The 27,196-nt window shown below is 55.8% G+C and overlaps 1 protein-coding gene across 1 annotated transcript in view; it reads left to right on the top strand.

The window, feature by feature from the left end:
- Nucleotides 1-27,196, top strand: part of DTX4 (deltex E3 ubiquitin ligase 4) — a 37,950-nt gene that overhangs the window by 5,240 nt on the left and 5,514 nt on the right. The window contains exons 2-8 of the mRNA XM_065944566.1: nt 4,168-4,891; nt 10,911-10,972; nt 14,388-14,549; nt 16,582-16,643; nt 17,793-17,945; nt 19,965-20,126; nt 26,488-26,577. Of these exons, the coding sequence (XP_065800638.1) occupies nt 4,168-4,891; nt 10,911-10,972; nt 14,388-14,549; nt 16,582-16,643; nt 17,793-17,945; nt 19,965-20,126; nt 26,488-26,577 (1,415 nt within the window). The remainder of the gene's footprint in view (nt 1-4,167; nt 4,892-10,910; nt 10,973-14,387; nt 14,550-16,581; nt 16,644-17,792; nt 17,946-19,964; nt 20,127-26,487; nt 26,578-27,196) is intronic.

Raw genomic sequence — 27,196 nt, 5'->3', positions numbered from 1 at the left:
CCACCCATTAAAGCAGGAGACATAGGAGACGCCGGTTCAATTCCTGGGTCTGGAAGATCCCCTGGAGGAGGGCATGGCAACCCACTCCAGTGTTCTTGCCTGGAGAACCTCACAGACAGAGGAGCCTGGTGGACTATGGTCCATGGGCTGGCACATTCAGCCTCGACTGAGGCCAGTTAGCATGGATGCATCGGTGCCATCAGCTCTCTGTGTCACAAGCCTCAGTGGCTCCACCAGACCTGGAAATAAAAACCCTCATGGCCCAGCGCTTCCAAGCACCTGTGACCTGGTTTCACACACCTTGCCAGGTTTATCTTCCTCTCTGCCCACACTTTCCAATAGTCCTGCCAGACAGGCGAGCCTTGTATTCAGGCATTCCCTGGGACCGCCCCCCGCAACCCTGCAGCAGCTCGCCTCTCCTGAGATGCCCTTCTTCAGCATTTTCACCTCCTGAGATCCCCCCTGCCCCGGCCCTAGGCTCTCGGTCATGCTCTCCACTTCTTGAAAGCTTCTCCAAATGGTTATTCCTTGATTTGTTCCATGGATGGGTACTGAGTCCTAGGACATGCCAGGCATGGGGGCCGCCGCCGTGAGCACACTCCTGGATGCCCGTCCTGAGAGATGGGAGCCCCACGGGTTAGAGGGACGTTCGTCAGATGAGTCTCACCAAGAAATGTGTGACTACACCTCCAGATGGGTGTTAAATAATAATAATGATGATGATAGGAGCAGGAATTTGAGCCAGTTGGACGGCCCAGAGAGGTTTCCTTGAGAAAATGAACTGAGGTCTGAAGGATGGGCACCCAAGAGGGTGCCGGCGGCCAGGGAGGGAAGTGTGGGCAGACAGCACCAGGGTGTGAGGCGGCCACGGAGCGGCGGCTGGCGCGGGTCTCCGTCCTGACCCCCGAGGAAGTCTGCCGGGACCGGAGCTCCCAGGGCGTGCGGTTTCCTGTTCACACTGCGCGGCTGGCACCCTTCTGGGGGCAGCCTCTGTCTCCTAACTTCCTGGCCTGGTTTTAGACTCCAGGCGCTCGAGGAGCGCCCGAATCTGCCGTCCTCACAGCCGCTGATACACACTCACAGGGGATCCGGGATCAGACGCCAGCGTCCCCAGAGGCGCGTCCGTGGCGCCCGCTGCTTTAGGCGCGGGAGGGCAGGGAGCTGCGCGCAGGCGGTGCTGTGAAAAAGGCCGGGATGCTGCTGCCCGGCAGTGCTCCCCGGGCTCCTTGCGGGTGGCGCCCGGACCGGGAGGGCACGTCCAGAAACGGGTGACAAGTGGCGCAGGAGCTGAACGATAAGGAACATTTCAGTAGATGAAAACGGCAAAGGAGGGCGTCCCAGAGGCCAGCCCTGGTGACTAGGGGGCGTGGGGGAGTCAGGGAGCACTCGCGAGGGAGCAAACAGGTGGGCAAAGGAGGCTGGACCGAGCGGCTGATGCGGCCGGAAGCTCCGTTGGATCCGAAGGCCGCGACTTTGTCCTCCAGCGAGCTGACTCCTTAGCGGGGAGCCGGCGGCGGACGCGGGCCTCCTGGGTGCCCCTTCTCCCTCCTCTCCCGCGCCCCCCACGTCCCCCAGCAGAGCTCCCGGGCCTGAATAGGGGGCTTGTTCTGTCTCTCCCTCCAGCCTCTGCATATTGATGTTCTGGGTCATTAAGGGGCTTGGAGACTGGGCGGGAGGGCGGGTGACGACCTGGCAAAGGCCTCAATAGTCATTGTTCCTTTTCTTCCCCCTTTGAATGGGATTCTGTCCCCAGTCTTGGTATCTCCTTCTGGCTTGGAGGAGGGGATGGGTCAGGGGCCAGCGGAGGGGAGCCTTTTCCCACCGCTCTGATGGATGGAGCCTAAGCCGACAGATGCAGAGATTCCAGCATCCTTGGAGCTCTCCCAGTCTCCCCCTCCTGCCCTAAGCCAGGCGTCCTCAGCCTTGAGCTTAATACCCATGAAATGAGCCTGGGTTGGGCATGGGTCTGCATTCAGGGTTCCGGGAGGTAGAGGAGAAAGAGGCAACAGTTACAGGCTGTTTTCCCCGCCAGTCCTGCAGGTTCATCTCACTCTAACTGTTCCCCTGCAGGAACCGGATCTCTTCCCTGCCCTTGCCACCCCCTACCCACCCACCCCGAGATTATCCAGATTGACACTACCCTATCTTTTGTTTATAATTACAGGACCTCTTTTTATTATTATTCAGGAAGCAGGCAGAGTTATCTAAGGTTGAAGAACATGATCTTTACTCACACACATCTGGACGCAAATCCTTGACATGTATTTCTACAGTTTGTCTCATTGGGCAGTTTAAATGAGACTACCTTGATGGCTCAGATGGTAAAAATCCTCCTACAATGCAGGAACCTGGGTTCAATCCCTGGGGTGGGAAGATCCCCTGGAGAAGTCAACAGCAACCCACTCGGTTATAGCCAAGCTTTCTGGGAAACAGACTCACTCAGAAGGACAATGCAGATAGTGGATGCAGTTTATTACACCGCGGGCCCAAGGCAGAGTCACCTCTTAGCCAAGGACCCCGTCCAGCATTTGTGAAAATCTTTTATACCCCATGTGTACGTGTCCAAATCCACCACCTACCCCATGTGTACGTGTCCAAACCCACCACCTCAATTCCCTTGAGACTTACATAAACAAAGGTAGAGTAAATACAACTATAATAACCCCATCATTCAGGTGTCATGTGTTCAAACAGTCAATAATCAATAAGCCCGTAGTTACATTCCAACCAGTTAATAATCGATAAGCCTGTGATTACATCCTGATAGATACGGGAAAAGTTTATGACCTGTCCGGAGACAGGAGTAATTACGGTATGCTTCCTCTTAGGTAATGAGCAACCTGGATGTGATCTTCAAGATTCCCCTGTCTGGAGGGGGTCTTATCCTTCCATTGTCGTTCCCACAGGCACTAAGCAGAGAGTTCAGAGTCCACTGGAGAGGCAGCCGAGCATGATCAGCACGGACAGGCCTGAGATGGAGTCCAGGCCCTATGAATTCCTTCTTCAACTCCAATATTCTTGCCAGGAGAATTCCATGTACAGAGGAGCCTAGGGGGCTATACAGTCCATGGAGTCGCAAAGTGTCAGACAGGACTGAGCAAGTAACACTTTCACTTTCACCCTATCTTTGGCTTTGCTGGTGGGTCAGCAGGTAAAGAATCCGCCTGCTAGTGCAGGAGATGCAAGAGACTCGGTCCTTGGGTTGGGAAGATCCCCTGGAGAAGGAAATGGCAACCCACTCCAGTATTATTGCCCAGAAAAACCCATGGACAAAGGGGCCTGGTGGGCTATAGTCTATGAGGTTGCAAAGAGTCAGACACAACTTTTGACTAAACAGCCACAACCCTGTCTTTAGGATGGTTGAGCTTCTTAAATAAAAGATGTTAGATAAATAGAAAGCTATTCTTAGGATCACTATTACTGTTGTTGATATAAGATTTAATGCTGGGAAATATGAGAGAGTTCTCTCACCCTGATATTTTATTTATTTTTTTTAACCACACCCATAAAAGTTCAGAGAGCCAGCTCCATCACCACCTGGGTGGGCTTCCTGGGTGGGGACAGAGTCTTTCTCCCTTCTCTAGGTTTCCCTGACCTGTGTTCTTTTCCTCTCAGCCCTCAGGGGCTTAGGCCTTTAGAGAGTCACAGAAGAAGAGAGATTATTTAAGAGCACTTTCTATGTGTCCAAGGCTATGTGCCTTAGTGCAAAGGACAGGGTGCTTGAGAAATCTGGGACTTAGCACAAATACATACATGTTGAGTGAGAGAGCAACATTTAATTATGGTAAAAACTTTGCAAAGGAGCTATTATCGAATTTCTGCTGGGGGAGAAAAGGAGGTTGTGGGCTCCTTATATGAAGCAAACAAATGTGACTGCAAACTAGATTTAGGGTCTCCGGACTCCAAGCCAGGCAGTGCTCTTTGGGGTACCCTGCGGCGTCACCCACATCCTTCCCTTGCAGCTCATGAGCTTCCCACCCTGCCGCCGCCCCGGCCCGCACCCCTGAACCCTCCCGGTTCACGACAGGAAGGAGCCTCCTTCAAAGCCAAGGCAGCCAAGGTGCCGGCCACCCAGTAGGACTCGCTTACCCGGAACCTCTTAAGGTAGCACCCGTGGGCTCCAGCCCCGGGTGGCCCCTGACCGCCGCCTCCGTCTCTCTCCGGCAGGGACCCTCCGGCCAGTCCGGCGCAACTACTACGACCCCGCCTCGGCGCCCGGGAAGGGCGTGGTGTGGGAGTGGGAGAACGACCACGGCTCCTGGACGCCCTACGACATGGACGTGGGCATCACCATCCAACACGCCTTCGAGAAGCAGCGGCCCTGGATCGACCTGAGCCCCATCGGCTTCGGCTACGTCATTGACTTCGGCACCATGGGCCAGATCAACCGGCAGACGCAGCGCCAGCGCCGCGTGCGCCGCCGCCTGGACCTCGTCTACCCGCTGGTCACGGGCGCCGCCGGCCGCGCCGCGTCCTGGCCGGCCGCCCCCGGGGTCGCCGCCGCCGCCGCGGGGCCGCGCGCGCCGCCCTGCTCCTGCCCGCAGTGCGTCCTGGTGAGGAGCGTCAAGGCCGCGGCAGCCCCGCCGGCCCCGGCCGCCCGCAGGAGCGCCGCCCCGCCCGCGGCCGTCAAGGGGCCGCCGCCGCCCGCGGGCCCCGGGGCCACGCCGCCGGACAGCACGGGCGTTGGCCGGGGCCCCGGGAAGCCGGCCCCGTCGTTGCAGGCGATTCGGAGACAAGCCTCCAGCGCGGTGTCAGGGGCGGCCCCCGCAGGCTGCCCCGCCAGCCCCCCGGGGGCCAACGGCAAGGCCGGCCGCGCGGCCCTGGCCACCTTGAATCGGACCAGCCTGCAGCGACTGGCCCTCGCCCAGTCCCGGGTGCTGATCGCCTCTGGGTAAGTGCTTCTGCGGCGACACCTGGAGCGCGTCCGGAGCCCCAGGCCTCAGACCGGAGGATCGCCTGAGTCAGAGAGGACCCAGGGGCTGCCCTGGCTTAAGCTCCTCCTCGGCTTCCCCAGACCCCCTGGTTGCAGGGGGAAGGCCCACAGTGCTGTGGTGTGGAGGGGAGCCTTTTGGTTTTTGGGGTCCCTGCAGGTCTGGATTCTGAAGGAGACGTTGCCTCTTACTAGGAGGAGGAAATGGCAACTCACTCTAGTATTCTTGCTGGAGAATCCCGTGGACAGACGAGTCTGGTGGGCTGCTGTCCATGGGGTCGGACAGAGTCGGACACGACTGAAGCGACTTAGCATGAATGCATGCGTTGGAGAAGGAAATGGCAACCCACTCCAGTGTTCTTGCCTGGAGAATCCCAGGGACGGAGAGGCTGGGTGGGCTGCCGTCTGTGGGGTTGCACAGGGTCGAACACGACTGAAGCGACTTAGCAGCGGCAGCAGCGGCCCTGTGATAGGAGCTGGTTCCCTAACATCATGGAATCCTAATTTGCTCATCTGTAAATACTGGCCATGGTGTTAGGGTTGCAGTGAGGACTAAAGGAGACCATGCCTGCCAAGGAAGAGCAGGCATCATTCGTGGACTCCCACCACCTTCTAGTCTGCAGGCCTTATCGCTTTACTTAATCCCTGCAAGTCTATGAAGCAGGCGTTTTTGGTCCCATTTTACCTTGGAAGACCCGAGAGGTTTCACTCGCTCCAGGGCACATATCTGGTTATCAGCAGAGACGGGGAGTTTGAGCCCAGACTCCTTCCGACTCTGCCTCGCGGCTTCCCTGGCAGTCGCACACCGCGGTGTCCAGCACACCGTCGGTGTCCCGTGAGAGCTACTTCCTCGCCTCTAGTGACTCCAGATTGGAATAACAGCCCATGTTTAGCAAGCGCTTACCACGGGGGTTCCCTGGTGGCTCAGATGGTGAGGAATCCACCTGCGATGCAGGAGCCTCAGGTTTGATCCCTGGGTCAGGAAGATCCCCTGGAGGAGGGCATGGCTACCCACTCCAGTATTCTTGCCTGGAGAATTCCATGGACAGAGGAGCCTGGTAGGCTACCATCCATGGGGTGGCAAAGAGTCGGACACGACTGAGTGACTTCTTTACGTGCATGTCAGTCATTCCTTGTGATAACTTGGGGGTGTTGTCCATTCTGTTATTCCTGTTTATCAACCTTCTTAGTCTTCCTGATCATAAAATCAGAGAGACCCAGGTCCACGTGGTACCCCCCCCCCCACCTTTGTCTGCCGGCCGCAGATTTCATGTGAGACTGGGCCTCTTATAACTGCCAGTCTTCCCTTTCTCTGGAGGAGCCTGACCCAGCAGACAGTCCTCGCCCCAGATATTCAGGAAGGCTTACAGTTAGGGTGGACACCAGCTTGCGAAGATCGGGCTGCCTGGAGGAGGGTGTCTGCACCGGGGGGCTCGGCCCTGGGCGGAGAGAAGACGAGGGGATGCTGTGGCCTAGGAGGTGCCCGGGTTACCCCTACCTCTGCCGTTGGGCAGGCCCTAGACTCTACACGTCCACGCCCTGCCTGTGTGGACTGGGGGTAGCAGGCTTGCCCTGCCCACCCCTTGAGTCAGCGTGTGACCCTCAGCGAAGAGAGGGCACTCCTTCACAGCCGCCCAGATGCACTTGCCAGCAGGAACCCATTCCAAGGGTCAGACAAGGGCCCTGAGCCATGAGGGAACTCCGCAGGGGGAGCTGCACACTCCACGTGTTACCGAGGCGGGGCCGGGGCCAGGTCTTCGCCTCCTCGTCCGATCAGTGCTCTTTTGGCTAAAGCCCAGCTCCTCATTGTATTCGAAGGCAAGTTATAAATGGTCAGATGCTGGTCAGGTGCCGGGGCTTTTCCCATGGCTCCCTCTGGACCTGCAGAAATGTCTGGCAGAGGGACAGGGCCCGGTGATGCCACTGGTCCTGTCTCCACGCTGGCATGAGACAGCATCCCGGGGCCTCTCGCAGGAGTTCCTGGCGCCTGCCACTGTGGGAGAGGGACGCTCGCATGGGGTAAGAGCTCACCCTCTAGACGACTGACCGCCCGGGCTGGGACCCAGGTTTCTGGCTGCAAAACTCAGGGCAAGCTGTGCAGCATCCATCGTCAGTTTATTTGTCTGTAAAACGGGGGAAGGAACAGTTCCCTGCCTATAGGATTTGCCATGGGGATTACAGGAGGTTTTCAGTGAGATTTACCATAATGCTGGGCATGTGATGAGAATTTGCTCAGACGCTGCTATTGTTACTGCTAGGAACTGTCTGAGCTAGGCCCTCTGTAGTTGCTGAGGTCCAATCTAAGCTGACTCCACCACTTCATTTCTGGCGCCCTAGGCAAAAGCCAGGTGGCCTCCAAGCCATAACTGAGGGTAAGGAAGCCCAGATCACTTTAAATCTCAGCTTCTGTCTCTCTGCTTTAGTGTCTGCAGGGCCGATGGAACCGAGGAGGGCGGAGTTCTGGGCAGCGCAGTTTGAAAAGGGCTATAGAAATGAGCTGGTCCTTCTCCACTGTTTCCCCGACACGGGAGGCCCCTCTGCGGTGCTCCCCGTCTCCCGGCCCTCTCCTCCCCGCCTCTCCCCAGCTCCCTCACCCCCACGGCCACTTAAGGAGCATGTTGATCCCCTTTGTTGCCTCTGCCATCGACCTGCTGTCGTCCAGCGGCCCGGCCCCTCCTCTCTCTGCCCGTGACCTCTCCCAGCAACTTCCCCACGGAAAAAGGAAGACCCGGCAGGGTGGGAGAGGTGCCCTGGAGAGAAGGGTCTGGGGGGAACAAAAGACCCCGTGAATTATTCAGAGACAGAAGCGGGGCGAGGGGGGGCAGTTTCTAAAGAGGGGGGGAGCTGTGCCCCTGAGGGCGGCAGTCCCCCCTCCGGCCCTCTTTTCCGGACGCAGACGGCTCCATCTCCAGTGAGACCTCTGTCACTGGAGAGATCAGAATGCGGTTCTGCTGACCATCCCGGGGCTGGCTCAGAACCCCCAGAAGAAACACTGCCGTCCCCGTGGCGTCTGCAAAGGGACTCTCCCCGCACCAAGCCCTCCTTCCCCGCCACCCTGCCACTGGTCTCTCCGTTTTGTATTCTCGAGACTGAAATTAAAATGAGCACGCGGGGAGGAGTGGTGGGAGTGTCCCCGACGACTGGCCAACAGGGGGTCGGGTCCCGCAGCCTTAGCTGAGCCGCGCTCCCTGGAGGAGGTGGGTCGATGCTCGCCAGCCTCTGTCTGGCCTGCTGATTTTGAGACAAAGGGTTCAGGCGCCTGTAACCCGGGGGGCCCCCCTGGACAGTGACTGCTGTGGACCCTGGAGGCTGCTCTCCCGGTTTTCACCTCCACCAGGAACATTGCAGGAGGGTGACCAGGCGTTTCCAGCTCCACAGTCTGCCCAGCACTCAGCTTGATGCTTACCCTTGACCCCCTCAAGAAGCTGAGAAAACTGGGACAGTAACTGAGGAGGGAAAAGGGGCTGCCCTGGTGGCTCGGCTGGTAAAGACTCTGCCTGCCATGCAGGTGACCTGGGTTCGATCCCTGGGTCAGAAAGATCCCCTGGAGGAGGAAGTGGCAACCCACTCCAGAATTCTTGCCTGGAGAATGCGGAGCCTGGCTGGCTACAGCCCCTGGGGTCACAGGGTCGGACTAAACAGAGTGAGTGACTAAACCACCACAAAGCAGGAAAAGGCTTTCTCTGGAGCCCACTTCCTCTTACCCTTGGGAAACAAGAATGTAAACGATCACCCAGATTTGCACAGGGCTGGGCTGCTTACAGAAGATGCGACCCAGATCCGAATTCCTCCTGGGGACTGAGATTTGGGGCGCCCTGTTCACTGCTGCGGTAACTCAGACATGGCCGAGAATGGCAGAGAGACTGCATGGATCTCCCCGACGCACAAAGGCCCCGCGGGGTGGCCCGGAAGCCAGGCCTCCCGACCCCCTGGCGGGCCCTTCCCCTGGACCCTTCTGTATTTCATAAGCATGTACCCCCTCCTCGAGCCCTGCTCCCAGCGTCCAGCGCCGCCCGACTAGCCCTTTGGTGGGGACGCCCACCTCCCTGCCAGGATGGGGGGCACACCCTCCCTGTCTCTCCAGACCCTGCCCCCAGCCCCCAGTTCTCAGGCCGCCCTGGGTGTGCCCTCGGGGGAGGCTGGACTGTTTCCTCCTTCTCCAGACCAGTAAACCAGCCGGGCCAGTTTGAGGGAACAAAAGTGGCTTTTGTCCTGCAGATCGCAGCTCCTTATCAGCCTGACTGGGGGCTGGAGGTGGTGAGGGGGGTAGGCAGGTGCAGGGCTGGGCCGTGCCTGCCCCCTGGTGGGCATCCAGGGAGCAGGCCCTCCCACACCCCCTGGAGAGCTGGAGGGGAACTAGACCCGGTGCAGAACCCAGCAGGGAGACTGCCCCCAAAGTTGGGTTGTCAGATTCTGGGGTGCGAATCATCAGGAAGTCTCTCCTGGCAGCCTCTCAGTTCAGTTCAGTTCAGTTCAGGCGCTCAGTCGTGTCCGACTCTTTGCGACCCCATGAATCGCAGCACGCCAGGCCTCCCTGTCCATCACCAACTCCCGGAGTCCACCCAAACCCATGTCCGTTGAGTCAGTGATGCCATCCAACCGTCTCATTCTCTGTCGTCCCCTTCTCCTGCCCTCAATCTTTCCCAGCATCATGGTCTTTTCAGATGAGGCAGCTCTTTACATCCAGTGGTCAAAGTATTGGAGTTTCAGTTTCAGCATCAGTCCTTCCAACGAACACCCAGGACTGATCTTCTTTAGGATGGACTGGTTGGATCTCCTTGCAGTCCCAGGGACTCTCAAGAGTCTTCTCCAATACCACAGTTCAAGAGCATCAATTCTTTGGCGCTTAGCTTTCCTCACAGTCCAACTCTCACATCCACACATGACCACTGGAGAAACCATAGCCTAGACTAGACGGACCTTTGTTGGCAAAGTGATGTCTGGGTAAAGAGGTGGCAGGTGTTAGAGCGATGGTTCCCGCATGTTGGGCTGGGGGTGGGCTCCCTCTGCCCACCTCTCAGCAGAAGCTCTGCAAAGTGCAGATGCTCACGCCCTGCAGCTGGTGCTTCTGATTCAGGCAAGGGGCTCTCCTTCCAGAAGCTTCTGAGGTGACTGTACCCCACCCCTCCCCGGGGTTTGAACTCGCTTCTTTTTTTTTTCATTGCTTCCACCGATATTCGTGAAATGCTGCTAAGTGTCAGGCTCTGACTGAGACAGCAGTGTTTGTCCTGATGGAGCATAGATTTCGGGAGGGGAGGTAAGAAGTAACAATTTATTTTAAAAGACCGTAAGTGGGACTTCCCTGGTGGCCCAGTGGTTAGGACTTTGCGCTTTCACCTCCGGGATCCCAGGTTCAATCCCTGGTCGGGGAACTAAGATCCTGCAGGTCGACCTGTGTGGCCAAAAAGCTAAAAGGACCAAGGAGGAGGACTTGGCGTCTTGGGGGGGATGGGGGGTGGGGTGGGGGCAGTGTTAAATGAGATGGCCTCGGTCGTTGAGGAGAGGACGTCGGAGCCCAGACTGAAGGATCTGTAGCAGGGAGCCCAGCGTGGGTCAGGTGGAAAAACGCTTCAGGCAGAGGGAACCGCACGTGCAAAGGCCCTGCGGCTGGGGTGTGCCCAGCCTGCAGGAGGAACAGCAACATCACCGAGAGGAGATGAGTGACTCGGGATACCGGGGAGCTGGCGGGGGGTGCTTGGGTCAGGGGTGTTCATGGCTCTACAGGGCGGGACAGGCCTCGCTGGCACTCTGAGCGAACCCTGGGCCGCTCTGAGCGGTGAGGCTCTGAGCGGAGCTGTGACGTGCTCTGCTGGGGTTTGAAGGGCTCGGCTCTGGCTGTGGGCAGACTGCGGCTTTAGTAGGAGCAAGTGATTCCTGTGAGAGGGGAACCCCTCAGTGGGCGACGTTCCGGGGCTCCCAGCGCTGTGGCCCTTTTTCCCGCTTGTCAAACGCGTGACGTGTCTGCTCTGTGATTCTGCAGGGTGCCTACTGTCCCCGTGAAGAACCTGAGTGGGTCCAGCCCTGTCAACCCTGCGCTGGCAGGTAAGGAGGCCCCGCGTGGAGGGAGAGAAGGGCGAGACTAGGAGGGCCTTTGGGCTGGACGCCAACGCTCTTAAGTGGAGTGAAAGTCGCTCAGTCGTGTCCGACGCTTTGCGACCCCGTGGACTGTACCGTCCGTGCCGGTCTGTTTTAAATGGACAGCTAACAAGCAGCTACTGCCCAGCTCCGGGGACTCAGCTCAGTCATGGCAGCCTGGGCGGGATGGCAGTTTGTAGGGGGACGGACGCATGGAAACGCAGTTCACCTGAAACCGTCGCCACATCGTTCATCCGCTGTACCCAATACAAAAGGAGAAGTTTAACAACAAATAAAAGAAGCGAAAAACAAGAAAAGCAAAAGCAGCAGGTGTCACGGACGTTTGTAAGGAGAATCCGGTGGTGACTGAGACAAATGAGGACGGGTCACTGGGCGGGGACTGTGGAGCCGGTCACTGGGCGGGGACTGTGGAGTCAGTCACTGGGGGCGGGGACTGTGGAGTCAGTCACTGGGGGCGGGGACTGTGGAGTCAGTCACTGGGGGCGGGGACTGTGGAGTCAGTCACTGGGGGCGGGGACTGTGGAGTCGTTACTGGGGGCGGGGACTGTGGAGTCAGTCACTGGGGGCGGGGACTGTGGAGTCAGTCACTGGGGGCGGGGACTGTGGAGTCAGTCACTGGGGGCGGGGACTGTGGAGTCAGTCACTGGGGGCGGGGACTGTGGAGTCAGTCACTGGGGGCGGGGACTGTGGAGTCAGTCACTGGGGGCGGGGACTGTGGAGTCAGTCACTGGGGGCGGGGACTGTGGAGTCAGTCACTGGGGGCGGGGACTGTGGAGTCGTTACTGGGGGCGGGGACTGTGGAGTCAGTCACTGGGGGCGGGGACTGTGGAGTCAGTCACTGGGGGCGGGGACTGTGGAGCCGGTCACTGGGGGCGGGGACTGTGGAGTCGTTACTGGGGGCGGGGACTGTGGAGTCAGTCACTGGGGGCGGGGACTGTGGAGTCGGTCGCTGGGGGCGGGGACTGTGGAGCCGGTCACTGGGGGCGGGGACTGTGGAGTCGTTACTGGGGGCGGGGACTGTGGAGTCGGTCACTGGGCGGGGACTGTGGAGCCGGTCACTGGGGGCGGGGACTGTGGAGCCGGTCACTGGGCGGGGACTGTGGAGTCAGTCACTGGGGGCGGGGACTGTGGAGTCAGTCACTGGGGGCGGGGAGTGTGGAGTCGTTACTGGGGGCGGGGACTGTGGAGTCAGTCACTGGGGGCGGGGAGTGTGGAGTCGTTACTGGGGGCGGGGACTGTGGAGTCGTTACTGGGGGCGGGGACTGTGGAGTCGGTCACTGGGGGCGGGGACTGTGGAGTCGGTCACTGGGCGGGGACTGTGGAGTCGTTGCTGGGGGCGGGGACTGTGGAGTCGGTCACTGGGGGCGGGGACTGTGGAGCCGGTCACTGGGCAGGGACTGTGGAGTCGGTCACTGGGCGGGGACTGTGGAGCCGGTCACTGGGGGCGGGGACTATGGAGTCGGTCACTGGGGGCGGGGACTGTGGAGCCGGTCACTGGGGGCGGGGACTGTGGAGTCAGTCACTGGGCGGGGACTGTGGAGCCGTTACTGGGGGCGGGGACTGTGGAGTCGTTGCTGGGGGCGGGGACTGTGGAGCCGGTCACTGGGCGGGGACTGTGGAGTCGGTCACTGGGCGGGGACTGTGGAGTCGTTGCTGGGGGCGGGGACTGTGGAGCCGGTCACTGGGGGCAGGGACTGTGGAGTCGGTCACTGGGCGGGGACTGTGGAGTCGTTACTGGGGGCGGGGACTGTGGAGTCGGTCACTGGGCGGGGACTGTGGAGTCGTTACTGGGGGCGGGGACTGTGGAGTCGGTCACTGGGGGCGGGGACTGTGGAGTCGGTCACTGGGGGCGGGGACTGGGGAGTCGGTCACTGGGCGGGGACTGTGGAGCCGGTCACTGGGGGCAGGGACTGTGGAGTCGGTCACTGGGCGGGGACTGTGGAGTCGTTACTGGGGCCGGGGACTGTGGAGTCAGTCACTGGGCGGGGACTGTAGAGTCGGTCACTGGGCGGGGACTGTGGAGCCGGTCACTGGGGGCGGGGACTGTGGAGCCGGTCACTGGGGGCGGGGAGTGTGGAGTGGGTCACTGGGGCCGGGGACTGTGGAGTCGGTCACTGGGCGGGGACTGTGGAGTCGGTCACTGGGGGCGGGGACTGTGGAGTCGGTCACTGGGCGGGGACTGTGGAGCCGGTCACTGGGCGGGGACTGTGGAGTTGGTCACTGGGCGGGGACTGTGGAGTCGGTCACTGGGCGGGGACTGTGGAGTCGGTCACTGGGCGGGGACTGTGGAGTCGGTCACTGGGGGCGGGGAGTGTGGAGTCGGTCACTGGGGGCGGGGACTGTGGAGTCGGTCACTGGGGGCGGGGACTGTGGAGTCGGTCACTGGGCGGGGACTGTGGAGCCGGTCACTGGGGGCGGGGACTGTGGAGTCGGTCACTGGGGGCGGGGAGTGTGGAGTCGGTCACTGGGGCCGGGGACTGTGGAGTCGGTCACTGGGCGGGGACTGTGGAGTCGGTCACTGGGGGCGGGGACTGTGGAGCCGGTCACTGGGGGCGGGGACTGTGGAGCCGGTCACTGGGGGCGGGGAGTGTGGAGTCGGTCACTGGGGGCGGGGACTGTGGAGCCGGTCACTGGGGGCGGGGAGTGTGGAGTCGGTCACTGGGGCCGGGGACTGTGGAGTCGGTCACTGGGCGGGGACTGTGGAGTCGGTCACTGGGGGCGGGGAGTGTGGAGTCGGTCACTGGGGGCTGGGACTGTGGAGTCGGTCACTGGGGGCGGGGACTGTGGAGTCGGTCACTGGGGGCGGGGACTGTGGAGTCGGTCGCTGGGCGGGGACTGTGGAGTCGTTACTGGGGCCGGGGACTGTGGAGTCAGTCACTGGGCGGGGACTGTAGAGTCGGTCACTGGGCGGGGACTGTGGAGCCGGTCACTGGGGGCGGGGACTGTGGAGCCGGTCACTGGGGGCGGGGAGTGTGGAGTCGGTCACTGGGGCCGGGGACTGTGGAGTCGGTCACTGGGCGGGGACTGTGGAGTCGGTCACTGGGGGCGGGGACTGTGGAGTCGGTCACTGGGGGCGGGGACTGTGGAGTCGGTCACTGGGCGGGGACTGTGGAGCCGGTCACTGGGGGCGGGGACTGTGGAGTCGGTCACTGGGCGGGGACTGTGGAGTCGGTCACTGGGCGGTTACTGGATGGGGAGTGTAGAGCGGTTACTGGGAGCAGACTGTGGAGTCGGTTACTGGGCGGGGACTGTACAGTTGGGTTACCAGGAGGGGAGTGTAGGGTTAGTTACCAGGAGGGGAGTGTAGAGCGAGCTGAGGGCTGACCCTCCAGCCCTCCTCCCTGGCGCCCTCATCTTCCAGGAATCACTGGGATCCTCATGAGCGCGGCAGGGCTGCCCGTGTGTCTCACCCGGCCACCAAAGCTGGTCCTTCACCCACCCCCCGTCAGCAAGAGCGAAATTAAATCCATCCCCGGGGTTTCCAACACAAGCCGCAAGACCACCAAGAAGCAAGCCAAGAAAGGTATCAGCCTCCTTGTCAAAAGGAGTCCTGGGGGTGGGGGGGGAGGTCACAGACTAGGCTCCCAGCCTGGCTCTGTCTCCACCACTGAGGGTCGCACCCCTGCCTTCTGTGCCTCGGTTTCTGCATCTGCTAAATGGACTAACTAGTCTCCACTCTCAGGATTACACCAAAGTGGATAGGCTTGGATCTGATGGAGACCCTTTGAGAAACAGAGAAATTCAGGGCAACAATATAGACACATAAAGATACAGCGTGTGACACAAAGAATATACACTAGATAGATGGAGCACTTCGCCATGGGAACTCGAACAGCCTGGATTCAGATCCCAGCTTTGTCCCCTGCAAGTCATGAGACCCCAGCCAGCCTCAGTTTTCTCCCCTTTGCAACAGACACAGCTGGTACCCAGCAGGTGTGTCCTGGGAGTCAGTGGGAGTCACCTCTGTCTCGTGTCCCTCTGGGCACTCCAGGAGCTCTGGCTCCTTGACCCTCCTTCAAGAGCTCATCCCCCCTCCTCACAGTCCCGCAGCTAAGAGGTCAATACCTGTGCCTACCTGGGCCCCGATGACCCAGCCTGACCTCTGCGGCCACTCTCTCTAGCTCTGGGGTGCGTGCGTGCGTGCGTGCGTGTGTGTGTGTGTGTGTTCAGTCGCTCAGTCCTGTCCAGCTCTTTGTGACCCCATGGACTGTAGCCAGCCAGGCTCCTCTGTCCAGGGGATTTCCCAGGCAGGAATCCTGGAGTGGGTTACCATTTCCTCGTCCGGGGGATCTTCCCGACCCGGGGATCAAAGCTGTATCTCCTGCTTTGGCAGGCAAATTCTTTACCGCTAACACACCACCTGGGAAACCCCTGGTCTCTAGTATCAGTTTCTAAATGATTCGACCGTCAGCCCTAAGCCCTCCCCTTGCAAACTGGTGACGTTTCAGTGGGATCATATGTGTGTTATAACTTAGCTCAGCAAGCAATAGGCTCTCAGTCGACAGAAGCTTAATTCTTGTAAGTGAAGCAGGGCAGTGGGAAGGGAGGGCCTGCACCCCAGCTTTTGGACGTTGGAGGAGCCACTTGGTGAAACCCTGTCCTACCTTTGCAGTCTATCGACTTTCTCTGATTAAATGAACTCGCTTGCCTTCCTGGCGGTCTCATAGGAAATGACAGGACTTTGCGCTTTCCCATTCTTCCTGTTACTATTAATAACACTTACCCAACTCTCAGCCGGCCGCGTGCGGCAGGGCTGCCTGTGCATTAGCGAGTTTAACTGTCGGAGCGCCCCTCCGAGCAGGTGCTATTGTTCTTGCCCGCTGTCTAGGTGAGAAAGACAAGCTAGCTCAGAGACATTCAGGCCAAGGGGGCTCCAACCCTTTATTCCTTCTCTGCCCCTTGGCACGGCTGTCTCATGCCAACCCCTACTCCTAGTCCAGGCTGCCTCTCAGGGGCCTGACTCCCCTCCCCCCAGATCCCAGAGTCACTGCCCCTGCCAGGACGCATCACCGTCTCCCTACGGCTGGGCAGAGAGCGCCCGCACCATCGGCAGGAGGAAGACCGTCAGAAAGCTGCAGTCGTCAAGTCCCAGTTTCCCATAAAAATGATGGCGCTTTGACGCCACGTTACAGATCAAGACGGTCCTTAGCACATCGTGAAGCAAATGCCATAAACTGGCCCAGTGTTTGAAAACGTGCAACTCTTTACAGAGTGCTTTCATTACTGTTAGCTCGATGCAGCCTGTGGGCAGGTCCAGGCTCTTTGATGGTGGGGAAGGGAAGCCCACGCGGCCCGTGACAGTGAAAAAGTGGATTTGTTGCAATTAGGCAGGCTGGTGTCAGGGCAGTGACCGCAGGAGATAAGGCAGACGTAAACACCTCCCACCTCAGACCACCTAGCTCCCGCCTCCACCCCTGTGTCCCGTTTCCATTCTTAAATCCAACTGTGAGATGATTCCTCATCTTTTCTGAAAGCTCTGAGCCTGGCTAACAACGCCCCTCTCTCTGGCATGTCCAACTTGTCTTGGCGACCCACTGACCATCCTGTCCCCACAGGGAAAACCCCAGAAGAAGTGTTGAAGAAGTATCTGCAGAAAGTCCGGCATCCGCCAGACGAGGTGAGTCCAGAGCCACCGGGGCGGGGTTCACCCTCCCCACCCCCCGAGTCATCTCCTCGGCCAGTTTTCTGCAGGAGGCGGCTGGCGCTGCTTTCTGGGTTCCGACTGATGCAGAGCTGGTCGGAGTGGATGTCCTGGGCCACAGCTGTGGCTTAACCTCTCACACCTGCCTGTTCAGCAAACTGCTGACTGATGCTCAACTACCTTACCGTGAATTTAAGCAAAGCAGTGTGATAAGTTATGGGAACCAACTTAAAAATGGACTTGATGGCGATCAGAGATTCTCAACTAGAGGCGATTTTATAGAACTGGAGGGAAGGGGGGATGCTGGTGGTATCCAGCAAACCAAGGCCAAAGATGCTGCTGAACCCACCACCTTGCTCAGAAGGCCCAGGACAGGACCCACAGTGAAGAACTGTTTATTCAGTCGCTGAGTCATGGCTGACTCTTTGCAGCCACATGGACTGGAGCCAGCCAGGCTCCAGAGTCATGTCCATTGAGCTGGTGATGCGATCTCTCTGCCCATCTCTTTCTCTGCCGCCTCCTCCTTTGTTCTAGACCACAGGCTCTGGAACACAGGGCTTCAGTAGTTGCCATATGCGGGCTTAGTTGCCCTGCAGCGTATGGAATCTTTCCAGATCAGGATCAAACCCGTGTCCCCTTCACTGGCGGGTGAATTCTTAACCACCAGGGAAGTCCTCAGCAGAGAGTTATCCAGCCCCTAATGTTAAAACATGCTGCAGCCTCTCCAGGGCACTTCAAATACAGTTCCTTTACAAATGTCCCACTTAAATAAGTAAATGGTCAGTGGGTCAAATCAGCAAGTGGTTTCCTCCACAGACCACTGAGGGACCCCACGGAAGGACAGTCACAGCCCCCAAGGTGGGGCTATCATTCTGTATGGCAGCCTAAATTAGCATGTATCACCATCAGGTATTAGTTCAAGAGTTACTCTGCTGTGCCAAAGAAAACAGAATTCTGTCTAGATTCCCAGAGGCATGTGTTCTCTGGTTTGTGGGCTTTCTGGAAGAGGAGCAATAACAGCCCCCTTGGCTCCTGAGATCATGCTGGAAGACCGTGGAGGTGCTGTGGCCTCCCAGCCTGAGTGGGAACTGATGGTCTTTCTCCTCTGCCCCTTTCCTGCCCCAGGACTGCACCATCTGCATGGAGCGCCTCACGGCCCCGTCGGGCTACAAGGGCCCCCAGCCGACGGTCAAGCCGGACCTGGTGGGCAAGCTGTCCCGGTGCGGCCACGTCTACCACGTCTACTGCTTGGTGGCCATGTACAACAACGGCAACAAGGTGGGTGCCAGCTCAGGGGGTGACTTTACCAGCCACTTATCCATCCAAAAGTGTGTCTGGCCTTCAGGGGCTGCCCTGTCCATATCTTGCTGGGGGAAAAGAGTAAAGGCGGCCGACCCAAGCGCAAACCCTGGCTGAGGAGCCAAATGACCTCGGGCAGCAAGACTGTCAATGTCTCTGAGACTTCATTTCCCATCTGGAAAATGGAGATAGAACAATCCCTACTTCCTAACATGCTGAAAGTGAGAAGAAAACGGGAAAGGGGCTCCCCTGGTGGGTCAGACGGTAAAGAATCCACCTACAGTGCAGGTAGACCCGGGTTCGATCCCTGGGTCAGGAAGATCCCCTGGAGAAGGGAAAGGCTACCCACTCTAGTATCCCTGATGCTGGAATCATAGAGAATCCTCTATGGTCAGAGGAGCCTGGAGGGCTGCTGTCTGTAGGGTCACAAAGAGTCCAGTGTGACTGAGTGACTAATACTTTCAACACTTTTTATTCAAATTGACACCTCCTTTGTACTGTGACTACTTTTTTTATTTCTTCATCCTGATGTAGCCCTATGGTTGAAATTCCCAAAGTGCCAGTGTTGGGGTCTTTCTGTGTCTCAGAGAGCTCAGTTATTGATGGACACTGTGTCTCTGGATTCCCTGCTCAGTTTCCTGACCCAGCAATAAAAGGTTTCACTGGGACTTGGCCTTTGAAAAGGTTATTTTGGATTTAAAGGGGTTTCTTAGCACCTTCATTCTCCTTTTGATAACTGCATATAAGAATAATCTCATACCTTTGTGTTTATTTCCATGGTGCTTCAAAAAGGGTGCGGATATGATCTTTTATCCTCTTTCGCACTTAAACACTTTGAAGCATGCCTTTTTTATTTTCTTTAAAAGAGGTGAGAGGGACCCAGAGAGAAATGGGGTCATTCATCCAAGGTCATGAAGCAAGTTAAGACCAGAGCAGAGAGTGGGACCCTGACCTTGGCTTCCCACCCTGTGATCACATGAACACAAGCTGAATGCAAGCTGTTTCTTTAACTGAGTAGAGTTGGAGTTGAAGCATCCTTAAATAGCCCCGCCGCGGATCCCAGTCTTCCCCGAGGAGACCCGGATGTCCTGGAGAGCTCTGGTCCCAGCTGTGTGACAGCACATTGCATACATGTCATTCCCTGCCCACTCACGGGCTCCTCCTCACCCCCTGTCTGTTTTCAAGCCTGGGAATAGGGTTTACTGTCCAGGCTGTCCCCCCAGGCAGCACTTCACCAGGTCCCACTGTGAAAGCAGGACTCCTCACCTCCCTGAACCCAGAGTCCCCCGCCATTGCCCCAGCAGAGCCCTGAAAGTGGAGATGTTACTTGCTCAGTCACCTGGGAAGCCCCCCAGGGCCCTGATGAGCAGGGCAAATCCTGGTCCCCTTCTTGAGGATGGGGCTGCTGCTGCTTAGTCACTTCAGTCGTGTCCGACTCTTCGCGACCCCATGGACAGCAGCCCACCAGGCTCCCCTGTCCGTAGGATTCTCCAGGCAAGAATTCTGCAGTAGGTTGCCATTTCCTTCTCCCTCTTAAGGATGAGGTCTTATACGTCCCTGAGCATGGAGCATGGGGCTGGTATAGAGTGCTCCTCCTGTTGCTTTGGAGAAAACTTCAGCTTTCAGTGGCCAGGCAGGGGAGCAGCTAAGATCGAGTACTGGTGTGGGTGCATTTTGCCCCTGACCCCAACTTTTGGGAGCTTCCCTGGTGACTCAGACAGTAAAGATTCTGCCTGCAATGCAGGAGACCTGGGGTTCCATCCCTGGATTGGGAAGATCCCTTGGAGAGGAGCATGGCAATGCACTCCAGTCTTCTTGCCTGGAGAATCCCATGGACATAGGAGGCTGGCGGGCTACAGTCCATGGGGTCACAAAGAGTCAGACACAACAAAGGGACTCACACACCAGCCCTTTATCTCTGGTACCTTTCCAAGTTGGGTGGGGTGGTCCTGACCAAAGCTGTTTCCCACACTAGAAGTTCGGGCCTTGTCTCTTCAGGATGGGAGTTTGCAGTGTCCGACCTGTAAGACCATTTACGGGGTGAAGACGGGCACCCAGCCTCCAGGGAAAATGGAGTACCACGTCATCCCCCACTCCCTGCCTGGGCATCCGGACTGCAGAACCATCCGGATCATCTACAGCATCCCCCCCGGCATTCAGGTCAGCCCACCCTTGGCCACTGGCTTTTATGACTTCACGTTTAAATGTTTGCAGGTCGGTGTTTGTCTTTAGTTCACCTAGGCCGCTGTAACCAAGGAAAAACACAGAATGTGTTCATGTCCAACCCATCTTTCTGTACACCTGAAACTCACATAACATGGTTAACCAACTATTCCCCGGGGCTCAGCAGTGAAGAATCCGCCTGCAGTGTAGGAGCCGCAGGAGACCCTAGTTCAGTCCCTGGGTCAGGAAGATGCCCTGGAGGAGGGCACGACAACCCACTCCAGTATTCTTGCCTGGAGAATCCTATTGACAGAGGAGCCTGATGGGCTACAGTCCATGGCGTCACAAAGAGTCGAACGTGACTGAGGTGACTTAGCACACATGCACCCATATAAAATTTAAAACGAGAACAAAAAACACAGACTTTAAAAAAAAATTATTGGAGTACAGTTGATTTCCCGTGTTGTGTTAGGTTCAGGTGCACAACAGAGTGATTCAGTTGTTGCTGTTGTTCTTTGCTCAGTTGTGTCCGACTCTTTGCGACCCCATGGACCACAGCACGCCAGGCCTCCCTATCCTTCACTGTCTCCCTGAGCTTGCTCAAACTCATGTCCATTGAGTCGGTGATGACATCCAACCATCTCATCCTCTGTTGTCCCCTTTTCCTCCTGCCTTCAATCTTTCCCAGCATCAGGATTTTTTCAAATGACTCAGCTCTTTTCATGAGGTGGCCAAAGTATTGGAGTTTCAGCTTGAGCATCAGTCCTTGCAATGAATACCCAGGACTGATCTCCTTTAGGATGGACTGGTTGCATCTCCTTGCAGTCCAAGGGACTCTCAAGAGTCTTCTCCAACACCACAGTTCAAAAGCATCAATTCTTTGGCGCTCAGCCTTCTTTATGGTCCAACTCTTACATCCATACATGACTACTGGAAAAACCATAGCCTTGACTAGATGGACCTTTGTTGGCAAAAATGATGTCTCTGCTTTTTAATACGCTGTCTAGGTTTCTCATAACTAGAAAAGCTATGACACTTCCAAGGAGCAGGTGTCTTTTAATTTCATGGTTGCAGTTATATATTTATATATATCCACTCTTTTTTAGATTCTTTTCCCATATAGGTCATTACAGAGTGCTGAGTATAGTTCCCTGTGCTATATAGTAGTTCCTTATTAATTATCTACTTTGTATATAGTGGTGCAATATGTCAATCCCCATCTCCTGCTTTTAAACAACAGAAATTTATTTTCCATACTTGTGGAGGCTGAGATGTTCAGGATCAAAGTGCCAGCAGACTCAGGGTCTGGTAGAACCCTCTTCCTGGTTCATAGACCATCCTCTCACTGTGTCCTCATGTGACCATAGAGTGAGGGAGCTGTCTACTTTATAAGGTCTACTTTATAAGGTGCTAACCCCGTTCATCAGAGAAGGAAATGGCAACCCACTCCAGTCTTTTTGCCTGGAGAATCTCATGGACAGAGAAGCCTGGAGGGCCACAGTCCATGGGGTTGCAAAGAGTTGGACACGAGTGACTGACTCACACACACACACACACAACCCCATTCATGATGGCTTCACCTCATCGCCCCCCGAGGGACACTCCAAGCTCCTAATGCCATCACATTGGGGGTGAGATTTCCACATATTAATTTTGGTGGGAACCCAGACTTTCAATCTATAGTTTTTTGCCCCTGGCCTCTGAAAGTTTGTGTCCTTCCTACCCACAAAACACATTCATTCATCCCATCTCAGTAGTCCTCAAAGTCTTAGCACAGTCCAGCACCCACTTTAATTATTTTTTAAAAGTGTTTGTTTATTTATTTGGCTGCTCAGCGTCTTAATTGTGGTATGTGGGATCTAGTTCCCTGATCAGGGATCAAACTCGGATCCCCTGCTTTGGCAGTGAAGAGTCTTAGCCCCAGGACCTCCAGGGAAGGGCCCCAGCTTGCACTTCAAAATCTAAGTCCAAAGTCTTTTTAAATATCATCTAAACCACAGCGAGATGAGACTGAAGGTATAATTCATCCTGAGGCCACTTAGTCTCCAGCTGTGAAGCTCTGGAAGCAAACAATTTACATGGTAGAGTCTCATCAGACACTGAATCTGCCAACACCTTGGTCTTAAACTCCTCAGCCTCAAGAACTGTGAAAAATGAATTTCTGTTATTTTTGCTGTCATTCTAGAGCAGCCTGAGCTGCTAAGACGATGCTACGCTGTGGTGAGTCTCCTTCCCACCCTGGAGCCCCTAAATCCTGTCTCACCCACCCCCCACACCACCGCCATCCTTACTTTCTTAAGCATCCTTCCAGGGTTCTTTGTGCGTTTGCAACAAAGACTTCTTCCACTCCTCCTGGCTTCACACAAAGGGTGACGTACCCACCACATTGTTCTGCAAGCTGTATTTTCAATGCACAGTATAGACTGTAGATCTTCCCATGTCCATAGAGAGAGAACTTCCGCAATCTTGCTTCGCTTTGCATAATCATCCCTTGTATAAAGGGACCATAATTTGTATTCAGCAGTCTCCATGTGATGGGCGTATGGATTGTTTCCAATGTTTTGCTTTAACAAATAATGCCATAATGAATAACCTCTCACGCCTGTATCTCCATAGAATAATTTCCTAGAAGTGGAATCTTTTTTGTCAGACGGTATTTGCACGTGTAAGTTGATAGTCCTTGACTTTTGTGGGCATGTCTTTCTTCTTGGGATTCTTCTAAGGACAGCCCAGAGGAAGAAACTGAACAATTTCCCTGGCAGTAAATACAGATGTGGGATTTCCCAGGTGGCTTAGTGGTAAAGAATCCACCTGCTAAGGCAGGAGATGTGGGTTCCATTCCTGGTCCAGGAAGATCCCCTGGAGAAGGGCGTGGCAACCCACTCCAGTGTTCTTGCCTGGAGAGTCCCATGGACAGAGGAGCCTGGTGGGCCACAGTCCACGGGGTCGCAAAGAGTAGGACCAGCGGCGGAACAACACCAGACACAAATGTGCCCCTTCCTTCACACACTGAAGCTTTTTCTAAATGTTCTGGGGGCTCCCTGGATTCCTTTATTTACCAAATATTTATCAGTTTACCCTCCTTTCCTCCTTCCTCCTTGCCTTCTTCCCTTTTATCTTTTATTTAACAAATATTTGAGTGTCAACTGTAGGCCAAACTAGGTGCTAGAGGAAGAGTGGTGAGTGACACAGACACAATCTTTACTCCTCCCAAGTCCCCATTCTACTGGGGCTAGGAAGAAATAAAACGGAAACGTAACAGCCTGCAGAAGAACTGAATAGAAAACACAGTTCTTCTTTGAAGGACTTAGCGACTAGTCAAGAAGAAATACGTACATGTCACTAAGCTCTAGAGTAAAAACTGATGTGCACCATTGGTAAAAGATGTGGAAAGCAGGGTGGACAAAAGGACAGAGATACGACAAGGACTTCAGAGTCTGATGGACCCGGGTTCTGATCCTTGGATGATCTTCTCCTTCGCAGGGGATTTTAGACCTTGACCGCTTGACTCTCCTGAGCCGTGTTTCTTTACCTGCACAACCAGGAAGCCAATATGCAGGGGTTTTGTAAAGATGGGTGATAATATTTGAGTGTGCACATGAAGGTCCCGGGCACAGGACCAAGGTGCTCAGTACCTGGCCCCCATCATTTTTGAGTATCCTACTTGTCAGGGCAAGGAAGAGGGCCTATGTCTGTCTGTCTGTCTGTCTGGGATAGTCAGAGGAACCTTTCTGGGGCAGGGCCCTTGGTAGTAGGACAAAGACATGAAGAAATGGAAGAGAAGGTTGTTAGTGTTACATTGTTTGCTTGACTTTTTAGTTCACACTGGGGTACAGCCGGTTAGCAGTGCTGTGAGGGTTGCAGGTGAACAGCCAATGACTCGGCCACACGTGCACACGTATCCGTTTTCCCCTCCCTCCAGGCTGCCGCGTAGCACTGAACAGCTGCTGCGCTGTCCATTTTAAACACAGCAGTGTGTGCATGTCCACTCCCAACTCCCGAACTAGCCCTTCCCTCTGGCGACCAGGAAGGAGGACCATGTTTTAGCTGGCAGGCACAGCGGGTTTCCGAGGAGAGACAGGAGGGCTGTATGAAGCCTGTGAAGAAATTTAATTTGAGTTGAGTTGCCCGGGTGGTGGGGAGGAGGAGGGAGCAGGCAGGGGGCGGAGACAGTGACCCGGTCAAGGGAGGCCCTGACCTCTGGGGCGGGGACCGCCGACTCTCCTCAGCAGGCCGGGGGCGCATCTGGTCCTTGAAGATCTTTGGGTGGGTAGTTAGGGTCATGGGAGGTCACCTGGTTGGGATGATACTTTAGCAAAGCCAGTCTGGCCAAAGAGTCGAGATGACCTGACTGCCCACTTAGGGGACCACTGCTTGACCCCAGGAGAGCTCTGGACCAGGGCAATGCAGTTGGATATGAGGACAAACGAGACTTCGGGGGTGACTCTGGGGCTGCCGAGGGGGCTGATGGGAAAATGAACGGAAATATGGGAATCCCGAGAAACAGCCCGTGTCCTTGGTGGAAAGCAGGACAGACTGCAGGGGGCAAAGTGTGGGGTGGGGAAACCACCTGGGAGGATTCCGGTTTTTTCCGGGCTTCAGGACCAGAGAGTGGAGAGCCCGCATGAGGGCCCAGAGGTGCCCACCTGCCGCCTCTGTAGGTGCCATGGTTCTCCCAGGAAAACCCAGGCTTGTGTCGAAGGGCACTGTCCTGAAAACCAGTCCATAGGCCTCCCCCGAGAGTCAGTGGCTATATCCTCCGTGCTACGTCCATCCCTGGAGACTCCTAGGGCCATGCAGACTTGGGCTGTCATGAGAAGTGAGGACCTGTAAGCTTTGCCTTCCCTGCAGGAGATGATTCTCCAGGGGAGAAGCTGTGCGCAGGCCCAGGGCATATCGTGACTGCTGAGCTTAGCTGGTGCCAGGCAGGCATCTGCGTTGACCACACGACAGGCAATGCCCAGGTGGGAGGGGAGCGGAGCCGCGGTCAGAACTGGCCACCAGTCATCCAGCCTGGCTTAGAAACAGCCTTGGCCGCGGGAGTGTTGTCAATGTGCTTTCATGCGAACGTGAAATTTAGAAGCATCTGTTCCTGCGCCTCCCAGAAGACACTGCTGCCTCTTTCTGACCCCTGTAATCTCTCCTTCCCTGAGGCCTCACTGGACACATACTGCTCAGTTTGTAAAATTATAGACAGTCTGAATCACGCCATTCATGTTTGTTTTAATCACATGATTGTTAAATCATTTTGGAACTGTCATGTATAGTAAGGGAAAATGGGAAATCTGTGTTTTCTTGCAGTTTGGTTATGACTCATTTGCTCACTCATTCATTTGTTCAGCCGGGAGATACTGGTCTCCTGTGTGAGAGCTTGTGCCAGGAGCAGTGTGGAATCATCCATATTATATTGGCTTTGTCTAGAAGGGATTTTAAAACAGAGTTTCATCCCCTCTGAGGAGGGGCTGGGCTGCTCAGAAATGATAGACAAGCATGTGTGTGTAGGGGGGAAATATGTGTATTGATACTGGGAGGAAATCCCTCATTTTTCATGAGCTTCTCAAATGGGCCTGTAGACCATTCTGAACCCTGATTAGGAAGACTGGCTTTTGGCTAAACTGTGATTCAGTTTCTTTCCCACTTGGTGGCCTGAGACAGCTTGCTTCACAGGGGTGTTGGGTGGTGACAGTTGAAATCTTAGGAGCTTTTTAGTCATGCAGATGCCAAGGCATATCATTCAATAAGAAAAGAAAGCAAAACCCATGAGGACCGAGGAGAAAATCCCCGAGAGTCATTCGGATCGTTCTGATCTCTCAGTCCTTGGCTCAGAGCTCAGAAGCACTTGGGTCATTCTGAGCAGTTCAGTGGTGAAACAATCCAGAGTACGCGCCAGGAAACCTGGGCAGAGGCTTTGGCAAAGCTGTTAACACTACGGAAGTCATTTAACCTCTGAGGCTGCAGATCTCCTCTTTTGTGAAACAAAAGAGCGGGAAGAGATGCTGACAAAGATGATATAAACAGCTCCTGGGCTCTGAGAGTGCCCTAGGCTCACCTAACATGACGTCCTACAAGGTGAGCATCACCCGTCTTCCTCCCTTGAGGGCTGGGACACCGACAGCCCCAGAGACGGCAGCTCCAGCTCACATAGCTGGAAGGCCCCAGCTCTGAGTCTTGACCCAGGTCCAAGAACTCCAGTATGTGGTAAACCACAGCCCCATTGCTCTTTGGGTCTGTTCTCTGTCTAGACCCGATGGCTATTATTATTTCGATAATAATATTTGGATCCATTAGTATTTGGGTCAATCACAACCCTTATCTGAAAGACTTTTTAAAATGCTCTTTGCTGTCTTTTTGCTTTCAGGGACCAGAACACCCAAATCCTGGGAAAAGCTTCAGCGCCCGTGGCTTCCCTCGACACTGTTACCTCCCGGACAGCGAGAAAGGGAGAAAGGTGAGGGCAGGTATCAGCATCCTGGCCCCAGCTCTGCTCCCCGTGGTGCTGAACAGAGCCAGGTCTCTGAACTCTAGGTGCCCCTGTAATCAAGTCACCATAGAGAGACTTCCCTGATGGTCCAGCGTCAAAACTCTGCCTTCCCATGCAAGGGTGCAGGTTCGGTTCCTGGTTGGGGAACTAAGATCCCCGATGCCTTACAGCCAAATCACCAAAATGAAAACAGAAGCAATATTGTAACAAATTCAATAAAGACTTTACAAATGGTCTGGGTCAAAATAAAAAAGTCCCAAGTCATAGTCCAGTCAGCTAGAGGTGTGAAAAGATATGATTACAATTTTATTTTTGTAGGATGGTGGGGGCTGGACTTTTGGCCTTTTTCTCTCCTTGATTTTACGGGCAATAATTCATCTATTCTAAAAATCTTTCTCTAGTGCTTTGCTGCTTAATGGCAGGTCCTGGGAAGAGCAGCAGTAGCAACACCTGGGAGCTCGATGTAAATACAGGACCTTAGAACCTACTTCATTTTAACCAGATCTCAGGTGGCCTGACAGCACCTGAATGCTTGGGAAGTACTGCTCTGGGGCAAGGATCTTAATTTGTGGCATTTTACTTTTTT

This window comes from Muntiacus reevesi, chromosome 9 (genome assembly GCF_963930625.1).
Source record: "Muntiacus reevesi chromosome 9, mMunRee1.1, whole genome shotgun sequence".
In the NCBI taxonomy this organism is placed as follows: Eukaryota; Metazoa; Chordata; class Mammalia; order Artiodactyla; family Cervidae; genus Muntiacus; species Muntiacus reevesi.
This window is presented reverse-complemented; position numbering and strand designations above follow the sequence as displayed.